The sequence below is a fragment of the Pristiophorus japonicus genome, chromosome 4, assembly GCF_044704955.1.
Source record: "Pristiophorus japonicus isolate sPriJap1 chromosome 4, sPriJap1.hap1, whole genome shotgun sequence".
Classification (NCBI taxonomy): Eukaryota; Metazoa; Chordata; class Chondrichthyes; family Pristiophoridae; genus Pristiophorus; species Pristiophorus japonicus.
The window spans coordinates 50450199-50462675 of record NC_091980.1 but is presented as its reverse complement, the minus strand read 5'-3'; the positions used below and the strand labels follow the sequence as shown (position 1 = coordinate 50462675).

General features: G+C 42.7%; 1 protein-coding gene across 1 annotated transcript in view; it reads right to left on the bottom strand.

The window, feature by feature from the left end:
* The window catches only part of LOC139262903 (folliculin-interacting protein 1-like), a 111636-nt gene that overhangs the window by 3693 nt on the left and 95466 nt on the right, over positions 1–12477 (bottom strand). Inside the window, 4 exon segments of the mRNA XM_070878184.1 lie at positions 316–431; positions 3417–3617; positions 5450–5618; positions 9043–10399. Coding sequence (XP_070734285.1) covers positions 316–431; positions 3417–3617; positions 5450–5618; positions 9043–10399 — 1843 coding nt within the window.

Genomic DNA, 12477 nt, shown 5'->3' with positions numbered 1-12477 from the left:
CTTATTTGGGTATCTCCAAAATGTGCACCAACCCTCCCTGAAGGGGTGTGCAGGTAGATGATCTACTCTTGACCGCTGCTCTCATCAGGAGGTGATGTATAAAATTGAGCTGGGGTGATGACACCACCACCACCCCCTTACCGAGTGGCAACACATCTGAAATTAGGAACATGGTAACTGTTTGTAGGTGTGAACCCACATTTTGAAACTCTGAAGCAACACTTCAGTGGTCCAACAAAGTGTGCAAGTGTTACAAATTTAGCTTTGTTATTTTCATGGATAGAGCTCCACAGTCTAAAGATCAGAACTCCTTACCCCAATACCATGCCCAGTTCCTTCACATGCACTCTCATTTGGCCCTTAAGGTATTCTGACAACATCTTGCTTTTGAAATACAGCTCCTGCAACCGATCTTCAAGATGCATTATACACTATATAAAAAAAGATTTAAAAATCAAAATTAGTTCAATACCTTGTGGGGAAAAAAAAAAGTCATATGAAGTAATTTCAGTATCAGAACCAATATTTGTTTAGGTAAATTGGTATTCCATCCCCAGCCTGCTACATCAAAATACACATTCACAATGACTTTACAAATGGTGGGGAGGGGGAGGGCGCCTGGCCTCTTTTCTTTTTCTGGACTCGATTCCAAACCAGATTAACGGGAAAAAAATTATTTTCTATATCGTCAGACTTTAATGCATTGAAAAATGAGTTTCAGCAGTTTGAACTCAGTTCCTTAAGCAAAGGTGCCCTGAATTTAACATTAATCTTACTTGGGGACCAGAGGACAGGAAAAATGTTATACTAGTACAGTAGGAGGTGTGTTGTAAGAAAGGGAAGTGTGCAGTAAAGGGAGATTTATTCTGAATCAATTTCTCAAACTCTCTCTCCACTGAGTAATCTGATGCCTCTCTATTCTCCCTAACTCTAGTATCACCTTGCAAAATGCTTTCTCTCGCAAACAGGGCCCTCCCATCCACAACTTCATCCTGATGAGTGCATTGATGTATTAACTATGACCGAAACCTGGCTCACTGACAGCAACTCTTTATTCACCATAGATGCCCACCTGACTACTTGTTACAGAACATCTCCAGTCCAATTACCCGTGGTGGTGTTCCATTCACCCCCAGATCCTGTCTTGGCCTATTCCCATATTTTCTACCTTTGAACACTTCATTCAATCCCAAACCACTCCTCCCAAGATCCCCAATGTTTACCACCACCTTGCTATAGCTCCACAACTCCTCTAAGAAAAATCTTTTCTGCTGTTCTTTATCTTTCCATCCATGGTCATTTAGAACTCTACCTCAACTGCTCTGCAAATTCTCCGCGCGCGCACACAACCCTCCCCACCCCACCCCACCCCACCCCCCCCAAAACCCCTTCATTGTACAAAGTTTTCACACCTTAAAAGGACTTGATCATCAATGGAGCTATTTCATATTAAACCATAGAAATTTATAGCACAAGAGCGGGGCATTTGGTCCAGTTCTTTGTTCGAACAATCCAAAACTAATCCCACTGCCCTACTCTCTCTCTAGCTTTGTATCTTATCTGCTTTAAATGCTTATCTAAATTTTCCTTAAAAAAATGCAATGGCTCCTGCCTCAACTATTCCTTGTGGTAAGAATTCCACGCTCTAATAACTCTCTATGTAATGACAGTTCTCAACCCCTTTCCCCACTTGAAGCAACAATTTTAAATTGATGATTCCTCGTCACTGACCCCCGAGTCAGAGGAAATATTATTTTTCTATTCAAAACTTTCATAATTTTGAAACATTTAAAACGTCCTTTTGGTGTTCTCTGTCCCATCATTGCAAGTCTCTCCATATTATCTCAGATCTGGTATAATTCTGGTGAATTCACTGTATACTCTACAACATTGCACCCAAAAACTGAGCAAAATACTGTTGTGAACATATTTATTGCAATGTCTTTATTTTTGTGTTCTATGCTCCTATTTATTAAATCCAAAATGCCTTTATATATTTGCACCTTGCATCTTGCCTCCTCTATATAAGTCAGCATCTTTGAGTTTATGCCTCCATTCCTTATTTTTCCTTCCAGAATGGAGAACCTCCCACCTTTCTGCATTAAATTATTTTTGCCTCTTGTCTGCTCATTCTGGTAGTCTCTCTACACCTCCTTGCTTTCTGCGTAGTAAAATGTTGATTTCAGACTCCTTATGCCCAAGTCCAGATTATTAAAAAAATATATATACATGGAGAATAAAACTAAATCCAACACCTACCCCTGGGTATACCAATTTCAACCTTCCTCCAATACAAGCAACATTCTAACCCATTGTTTCCTGTCCGTCAAATAACTTTCTATCCATGCTAGAGTTCCTCGTGCTGTACACTTGAAGTTTTTTTTTAAAAAAGGCCTCCTGCGAGAACCTGTAATGTCTTCTGAAAATCCGTATGTATCGATACATATAATTTGTCTTTTTCATTTATACAATCAGTCTATTCTTAAAACATAAAGCAATTGAGTCATCATCCTTTCCCACCCTTTCTTCTATACCACCCTCCTTTCAACTTACCCCACCCTATTAACACTACACAATTTATCCCCATCTCCTAATCCCTTGACCCCCTCCTCACTCAGCTTCAGACAATTTAGTTTCCCCTTTTGAACCGATTGTTGTCAATATCAGTGAGTCTCCTTTCACTTGTGCCATCTCCTTTTCTAAACTGGATTCATTGTCTTCTTAAAAAGCCCATCTTTGAGACCTCTTTTCTATAAGTACCATCCTCTTTTTACATACCATCCTATCCAATGTGTTTAAATGAAACATTGCCACGCATTAATATCAAAAGGCGAGGATGGAGTGTATGAAGGAGGAGTTTGTGGTTGTTTTTGTTCCCCAGTATGATTCTGCAGTAGCAGGAGGATTTGGTTGCCAAGAAGCAGTAATGCTTCAGATGGTCACGTCACATTTTGCTGGTAGATTCCAAGCAGATTTATATGACAGGTGTTCTCTAATTTATAGATCACTGATTGGTTCCAAAAATGGTAATTGCAGAGGTGAGTGGTCATCCAGGATTTTGTGGGGTTAAAGGCAAGGCAGATGTGAACCAGATCAACAACATTGATGTTGGTACAGCACAGCCTGTCCCAAAGACATTAGACAGCGAGTTAAACTTTTTAAAAAAAAAGTCGTTAATAGACAGGTAAGTGAAAATTTATCTGAATTATGCTAGAACAGGTTAAAGCAACTGAATGTTAAAATTAAACATTGCCAAGTTGTTGTAGCTTTATGGACATCAGAAAGGTGATGGAAGGCAGAGCTATTTCCAATTACATTAGTTTTTGAACTGTTTATATCCAGGAATTATCAGTAACAATCTATCTGAAGAATTTTAGGCCGCCAACCCTCCCTGGTTTTGTCAGTATTATACTCACAAAGTTTGGAGAAAGATTTAGTTTGTAGAGCTGCAGAGTGGAATGAAGCAAGTTAGAAACTAAGCTGGATACAAGTACTTCTTTCCCAAGCTTGTTGCTGTCTGTGGTGCGCCTCTGGCTACTTGCAACCTGCACTGTCCACTTATCCAAGTCCGCGATAATGCAGACGGCGTCTGCTATTGGTTCATCCAACACTGGATGCTGAACAGAAAGAACATGAATAAAGTTAATATATCCTCTAGTTTAGAGTATTAAATATCAAACATCTTGGATTTCTAAAATCAACACCATCATAGGGTTTAGCAAACCTGCAATGGCTGAGGCCTGGGAACATGTCATCTGCCCTCAGACATAAACAGCACTTGGCATGAAAAGGGGAGAAAAAAAAAGGTTAAAAAAAAAAACATTCTAAATAAACTAATATTTTTATTCTCCAACATTTGCTTAATTCTTCTATTAAATAACAAATATTTTTTTCAAGCTTTTCAATACAGTAATAAGCTGGCAGTGTCACGGTGTTTGGCAAATGCAGTGCACAAGTAGAGACTATGGGGTCAAGATTCGGGCCGCGCTGAGAACGGCGCAGCCCTCACCTGGACACCCGTTTTTCGCGCCTAAAAGTGCGACAGAAAAATACCTCCAGATTCTCCGGCTCTCTGCAGGTCCTTTGGAGCTTGGCGCAGCGCGCTCACAGCAGCGGGGTGCGGAGCCACAGAGTCACACCGATTGTACAAGTGGTGGGGGACGGTGTTAATTTAAATGAGACGTTGTGCCGGCAGCCTTGTGTGTGTGCGTTGGGAGCGCGCACAGTAGCCCAGAAACATTGGCACTCGGCCATTTTTAAAGGGACTTAAAGAAAAGTGTTCATTTGTCTGTTGAACCCATGGAAAGGCTTGGGATTGAATTTTGGTGATTTTTTGGGTGTCTGAAGGAGTGCTTTTAGTAGCACTGTTGAAGAAATCACCTGCTGAAATCACTGAGTGCTGCTTTTCGCCCCGATCCCGTGGCCGAATGGCCTCAGCTTCCCTCGCAGCTCAAAGGCTGCTTGCTTGCTGTTTCTTCGACTGCCGTCAAGCCACTGACGCCACCCCTGTCTCCTACATGGAAGGACGGCCTGCCTGAAGCACCGCAGCTCGAAGGCTACTTGCTGCCGGTGCTGGGCTGCTGTCGAGTCACTGCTGCCGCCCGTCTCCAACATGGAAGGAAGGCCTGTCTGAAACACTGCAGCTCGAAGGCTGCTTGCTGCCGCTGCTGGGCTGCTGTCGAGTCACTGCTGCCGCCCGTCTCCAACATGGAAGGAAGGCCTGTCTGAAACACTGCTGCTCGAAGGCTGCTGCTGCTTCACGCAGGTAGGAATAGTCAACATTTTGTCTTTACTTTGTTTATAATTTTTTATTCAGGATGGCTCTTTATTTGTATAAGTAAGACTGTTGAATGCTTGTAGAATTTAATTACTTCCCTTCCCCCAGCCCTCCTCGTTCCCTACGCCCGATTTGTAAAGTGTAGGCAAGGTTTTTCTGAGCGTACAAAAATCTGCACTTACTCCATTCAAAGTTAGTTTGGAGTAAGTTTTCACTGCCTAAACTTTCAAAACAGGCGTAAGTGGCCGGACACGCCCCCTTTTGAAAAAAAATCTGTTCCAAACTGAAACTGTTCTAACTGACTAGAACTGGAGCAAACTAAATGCCGAGAATTGCAATTTCTAAGATACTCCATTCTAAACCAGTTGCTCCAAAAAAATAGGAGCAACTCAGGCCGAAACTTGGCCCCGTATGACCAGATAGCCATTATACTTTAGTGAAAATACAAGTTAGACCAAAACATGACATTATCTAAAATAAAAAATCTGGGGTAAAAGCACCCATCAAGAACAGTCCCACTTCCCAAGAAATCTTCAATAGATCATGCAGATTTATTAATGTAAATTAGAATACCGTTTTGCTGTAATTGATTCAGTGACAAAACTTCTGAACAGTAGTTGAATTGAAATGCACTTCATGAAATTAACTGAGCAAAATTAACGAGGGACCTACCTGTACAGCATGCGTTAAATCTGACACCAAACACTGCTTCAGCTTCTCATCGCTGCCCGTTCCATGCAGAACAAAGTCAGATACATAATAAGGGCAATAACCACCAAAAAGGGACCTCCCAAAATTTGCCATACTAGGTTTGTCGCAACTTATTTCAACTACACTTGACCTATAAAAAAAGAGAGAAAAAAAGGTTGCTTAAATTTAACTCCACTTTAAACAGTTCAACAGCTCTCCAAGGCTTTACTTGCCTGTTTTTTCAGTCACTCCCCCTAAAATTGGGATCCATTTTGCAAGAACAGGCTCTCATTGGCTGGCAAGTGTCTCCACAGACCTTTTATTTTCAGTTAATCACGGAACAAAAGTACAAATATCAACTCATTGATATATAAAGTTGCTACTAGGTCAACTCTATGATGTTCCATTGGCTATAACTTCTTCCTTGACAATTAATAATCAGTGATCGGAACAGCCCAATCTCACCACGAGGAAATAGTTTTGCGGTACACCAGTGGTAAATTGTTTAGTTATTGATGCTGTATCAACGCCAGCAAGTATCTGCATGAAATATTCAGGCATCCCTGGAAAACTGACCCCTGAGCTACAAGTAGAATAATGAAGTCCTACTAATGGAGCTTGTTGTGGGCTGTAATTTAATCAAGAGGTTTGAATGGTTTTTCATCTCCAGAATAATGGACAATTGGAAGCAAGTTATGGAGGGATTTAGAATATACCACATACCACAAAGTATATACTTAAGTTTTATTTGATTTTTGTTTAAGACAACACTTGCTTGGCTCCCCATAATTCATGCAAGATGACCTTTTAGTTGACAAGAGTTGCACCATTGATGCAACAACTGCATGATTAGGGGGATAGTTCCACAGTAAATTCATCTGCCCTCAATTACATTTCTCTTTTTGTGCAATCGCCCTGCTAGCACATAATCTAATTCAGCATAGAAACCATGTGTAAATCAGTAGCAACCTTCTATTCTACCACCACCCATTGGCATTTTAAACACACTACAGCCACTAAGTTGGTTGGCCTACTGGGAAATGTCATGCCAATTTTAATTATCCATTTGTGGGAGTTTTAAGCAATGACACACCCAATCAACACCTTTCTTTTCACAAAGTAAACTGAGTTCTGTACTTTGAGTTTCCAATGATCAGAGTACACTACATAGGACATGTTGTACTTCAGAATCACAGGAACACAGAGTTAAATGTTCCTCATTAAAGTGCAGCAAAGTAAATCCCAGTAACATTAATGTTCCCAACTTATACAGCTTCAACAAAATTGCAAAATTATAGATTAGTAATGGAGAAGAGCAAGGAACAATCTAAAGTGGAACTTCTAAATTGGAAGAGGGCTAACTTCAATGGGATGAGAGGAGATCTAGCTGGGGTAAAATGGAACCAGGATTGACAAGAAAAACTGCAAACAGAACAATGGGTGATGTTTAAGGAGATGTTTCAGGTATAGGCTAGGTACATTCTAACAAGAGGGAAAGGTAGGAGAACCAAAGCCAGGGATCCTTGGATGACGAGGGAGATAGGGGATATGATAAAACAAAAAGAGAGGGTGTATGATGCATGTCAGGTGAATTCTTCAAGCGAGAACCAGGCCAAATTCAATGTTGAGAGGGGAAGTGAAGAGGAAAATAAGACTGGCAAAGAGAGAATATGAGAATAGAATGGTGGTTAGCATAAAAAGGAACCCAGAAACCTTTTACCAACATATAAATAGTAAGTGGGTAGTAAGAGGCGGGGTGGGGCCTATTAGGGACAAAGGTGATGATATTTGCTTAGAGGGCATGGTTTGAATATTTAAAGAGTACTTTGTATCAGTGTTTAATAAGGAAGAGGATGTTAACAAAATATCAGTAGAAACGGAGACAGCAAATGTAAAGAATGGGGTGAAAATTGATAGGCAGGATGTACTGAAAAGACTGGTTATGCTAAGTGTGGATAAGTCACCTGGTCTGGATGGCTTGCATCCCAGGTTGCTAAGGGAAATGGTTGTGGAGAAAGCAGAAGGGCGTGCCATAATCTTCCAATCTTCCCTGGATGTGGGGGAGGTGCCAGAGGATTGGAAAGTGGCAAATGTGGGATGCAGTTATTCGAACTGTGTTTTGGCTGACTGGTCCCCTTGGAGTTTAAGCCACTGCCCAGCCCAAGTTCTGAGTGATTTTGCAAAAGTGTAATTCGAGCCATTCTGACTTCAGAACTCCCCTGCTAGCAGTCAGAGAGAGGATAAAGCTCCACAAATCCAGCAAAAGTCCCTGACCCCAGCCCAAGTTCATGCCTCCCCAGCCTAAGTCCCTCCCCCCGTTCATGCCTCCTCCAGCTCAAGTTCCGTACACTGCCCCCCCCCCCCTCCCCCCGAGCCCAAATTCATGTCCTCCCCAGCCAAAGTTGCTGACCGTAACCATGCCAACCACCCCCCCCCCCCCCCCCCCTAGATGTGGTGGTCACGGATTGTTAACAGGTTTATTGGGAATGAAGTGAATCGTGACAGTGTCGTGACTTCCAAATTTCATCCACTCCAACAATGTCCCTTGTGACACATGCACCGAGCTTTGAGAAATTGGGTGTGGGTGTAAAGGGGATTGGAAGAACGTGATACTTCTTCCGAGTTCCCCCTCTCCCCTCCAATCCTCCCTCCCACTCTCTCTCTCTCTACCCCCCCTCCCCCTTTCCCCCCCTCCTCTCTTTCCCCTCCCCCGCCCCCCACCCCCCTCTCTCTTTCCCCCCCTCCTCGGCTCAAGGATAGAAAACTGAGTCGTGGTGAATGGTTGTCTTTCATACTGGAGGATGGTGGACAGTGTTGTTCCCTAGGGGTCATTGCTAGGACCACTGCTCTATATATGACGGATACTGGAATACAGAGTAAAGCTTAGTTTCGAGCTGTTCAAAAACTACATATGTACAAGTTAAGCTATCTTGGCACCTGCTGGAATAAAACCCACTGAAATTGCAGGTCAAATTGTGTGATTCATTCACAGGAGACTGCCATCACTCTCCATCATATTATAGTCTACTGGCAAGAGTTTCTTTTGCTGAAACTGAAGTAGACGAACTCCACCTCATGAAAATGAAAACTACTGAAAACCCCAATGAAAACTCTTGACTTCCTGTTGCCATGCTGTCACAATTCTTTGCCAATTATTTTGCATCATAACCTTTAATGACCGCATTTATAGCTACTGAAGGGGGTGAGTCACACCAGGGCACGGTTGCAGGGGCATTGCTGCCCTCCCACACAGCCATTCTTCATGCAATAACAAACAGCGAGCATGGACCGGCTATTGGACTGTGGGAGGCATTATAATGTGGTCTGACTTTGTCCCTATCTGATGTGCACATTCCAGCAGGGAGAACAGCAATCAGGAACAAGATCCCTGACCAGTTCCACCCACCTCCTCCATAGTCAGCTATAGATTATTCTTAATATCCCTTGGCAAACGAAAAATCAAATAAATGTTATTTGTCTATATGGTTCAGCATTGCACACGTCATGCAACATGTATCCTTAAATTTACTGCAAGATTTTCTTGTTCAACATAACAGAAATGATTGTGTCCTTACCCTGGAAAAGGAAGCTCCATCTGTTCCAGCCAGTCATCCTGCTCTGTACTGTAGTAACTATGTCGAGACAATTCATGACCTGCATCCTCATTCTCACTGTCACCCAAGGCGCTATCTGAGCTCTCGTTTCTGGGGATGTCCCACTCAACCCCAGAGGGTGCTTTTTTCTGTAGACGGTCTTCTTCCCCACAGGGGTTAGGAACAGAGTCCTTGTCTCTACAGTCCTGCTCAGCAGAACTGAGTATATGTGAATCTAAATCCATTACGTACACTTTACAAGTGCACATGCAACTGTTCCCACTCAAGTCACGTTGCTGTTCATTATCCTGAATACAAAGTCCCATTTTTGAAATATCTTGTTGCCCAACTTCCTGCTGATCCTCTTTAGGAAGATCATCAATGGTCTTTGCTTCTATTAAATTATCCTCAGCAAAATACTCATCAAACAGGCTCAAACTTCCTTCATGCGAAGGATCCCATTTATAATTGTGTGTATTGAATAATGGGTCCTTTGTCCTATTAGTTTTGTTTTGGTCCAAAGTTATCTTCAATGCCTCCTCTTGCTGTGCTCTTTTAAGCTCCTCAATGCCTTTCTGTAGTGCCTCCTTTCTCTTGGCTTCCGAATCAGAGTCAGGCGAGAGTGAGTCGCCAATCTGAAAAGTCACCTTTCGCATTGAACTTGGACTGTCCTGGAGATGACTTGCACTACACGGTACGGAAGACGACAACGGTTTATCAGGAGGCAGTTTTTCGATTACAGGTTCTACGATGAGGCTTTGGTCTACAACAGCAGATCTGACAGACAGCACTGTTTCAGTCTTGGTTTCCTGAAGGCAGTGTGCGCTTTCTTTGCATTGCTTGATGGTATCTTCTCCACAGAGAGCTGCCAGGTTTGTACTACAACTATTTGGAAGGCAGTTGGTTTTCCACAAGTTCCTGTGACATCGTACAAATGTATCACTGAAACTACATGTCTCTTCCTGCCTGGTAACATCATACTGGTCTTTAGTAGCATGAAGTGGGCACTTCTCGCTCTGATAGATACTAGCAACACTGTCCCGTGAAAGAGAGTTTTGGTTTTGCAATATGGTTGGAAAAAAGGAACTTTTATTCCTGTGAAGTGTAACCACGACATATTCAGACTCTTCCACCTCTCCTTTTTCCAGGGATGTGGTCATTACTGACTCGCTCACTTCAGTTTCACCATCCCCTTCCACCAGCTGGGTTTCCTGCAGCTCAGAGCATCGAATGAAGTATGTGAGGAAGTGTAGCAGTCGCTGAACCAATTCCTGTCGCTTGCCAATCACCACAGTCCGGGCTAATCTTACAGGAGAACCTATTGCGCCATGTAGGTCAACTGTCACAAAAATAAATGATTACAATCAGAAGAGTACTTTTGACATGGCTTTTTTTTAGTGGGGAGGGGCAAGAGAGGGTATGCTTTAGTTAAGATAAGCAGATTTCAATACCTGGAAATTGAGCCCTTTTCCACTTTCAGCACAAGACCCTTGGGTTTACCATGAGTCAGATGCAAAGTAATGATCGCCTTACTCGACAATAACACAACTTACCTCCGCCAGCCAGCTATTAAACACCCCCCACATCACTGTGAATTTTCATTCTCCCATTATAGGGGCTGAAATTGGTGAAGAGCAAGGGCCGCCCAAAGGACCGCCAATGGCCGAGATACCGGATGGTACTCTGGGCCAGGTTTTTGGCACAAAGATCCTTGAAAGGCGGCCGGCGGCAAAAGAGGGTCTTACGCTGTCAATCTGGGCGGGAGCTCTCATTCTCGGCAGCAAAGGCTCTTGCCGCCCAAGTGCCGAGGATGGAGTCGGACCCCACGGAGGGTCAAAAAGCTGCAAATAAAAAGCATCAAAAAAACCCAAACATCGGAAGACCTTCAGGAAACCTCATCAAGGTAAGTCGCTGTAAAGAAAACATTTAAAAATTGTTTACTAACCTTTTTTTTCAGCTCTTCATACTCACGGTCGGGGACTGACCAGCCTCCAGCCAGCAGTCCACCACCGTTCTGGCGCTGACTCCCGCCCGTACCAATCTTTCATCTCGGCGGGCGGGAGGTCAGTTGCACGACGTGGCCGTCCGCTGACATCAGTAAGGCTATCAATTTCAGCCCCATAGTCTCCAATGCAACGGAGCTCCAACAGATTGGACAATATAGTGCCAAATTATGGCCAGATTTGCTCTATGGATGTAAAACTAAGCACGCAACGACTAAGTACTAGACTGTCCAAGCCTAATTTACATGGGCCTATTATGAATGCAGAAATTCTATCCCAGTTTGATCCAAGAAGTGAAACAAAGTTTTTGCCCATGGCAATGCCTTCCCTCCATTCTGCTGCTACATTTTTCTAAGGTTCATTTGGTTTACAATTAGAAGAAATACTGGTACACCAATTAACAAAAATAGGCTTTGTTTTAAAAATCAAAGCAACTGTTCGAGCTGTTCAGGGCAACACATACTGTAGCACTATATTGTGTACAATATAGTGTATACACTACAATTTATTTAAAGCAGAACTGAGCCCAACAGCAAAAGATTATCCATAAAGATAAAACTGATCTAATGATGAAAACCTAGAATTTTAAAATAATGGACTAATTATGTAGTTAAGATTACACGAGATATAATGGGACCCCTCTATCAATGGCGAGGGCTTCGCAATTAAATAGGAGGCTTTATATCAATAAATGCTAGCAATTATAGTAGTACTGAACTATAAATATTATTTACTAGTTCATTATCTACATCATTTAAATGTTACTAAATTATATAACTAAACATGTTTTATAGAATCATCGAATGGTTACAGCACAGATAGCAGGCCATCTGGCCCGTGCCGATTGTCTGCAAGAGCACCTCAGCTAGTCCCACTCCCCCACCTTTTCCCTGTCGCCCTGCAAATTTTTTTCCTTCAGGTACTTATCCAATTCTCTTTTGAAAGCCACGACTGAATCTGCCTCCACCATCCTTTCAGGCGGTGCATTTCAGATCATAACCACTCGCTGCGTAAATTTATTTTCCCCTCATGTCGCCTTTGGTTCTTCTGCCAATCACCTCAAATCTGTGTCCTCTGGTTCTCGACACTTCCGCCAATGGGAACAGTTTCTCTCTGCTCCGTCGAGACCCCTCATGATTTTGAGCACCTCTATCAGATCTCCTCTCAACCTTCTCTGTTCTAAGGAGAACAACCCTAGCTTCTCCAGTCTATTCAGGCAACTGAAGTCCCTCATCCCTGGAACCATTCTTGTCAATCTTTTCAGCACCCTCTCTTATGCCTTCACATGCTTCCTAAAGTGCAGTGCCCAGAATTGGACAAAACATTCCAGTTGAGGCTGAACCAGTGTTTTATAAAAGGTTAATCATAACTTCCTTGCTTTTGTACTCTATGGCTCCATTTCTGAAGCCCAGGA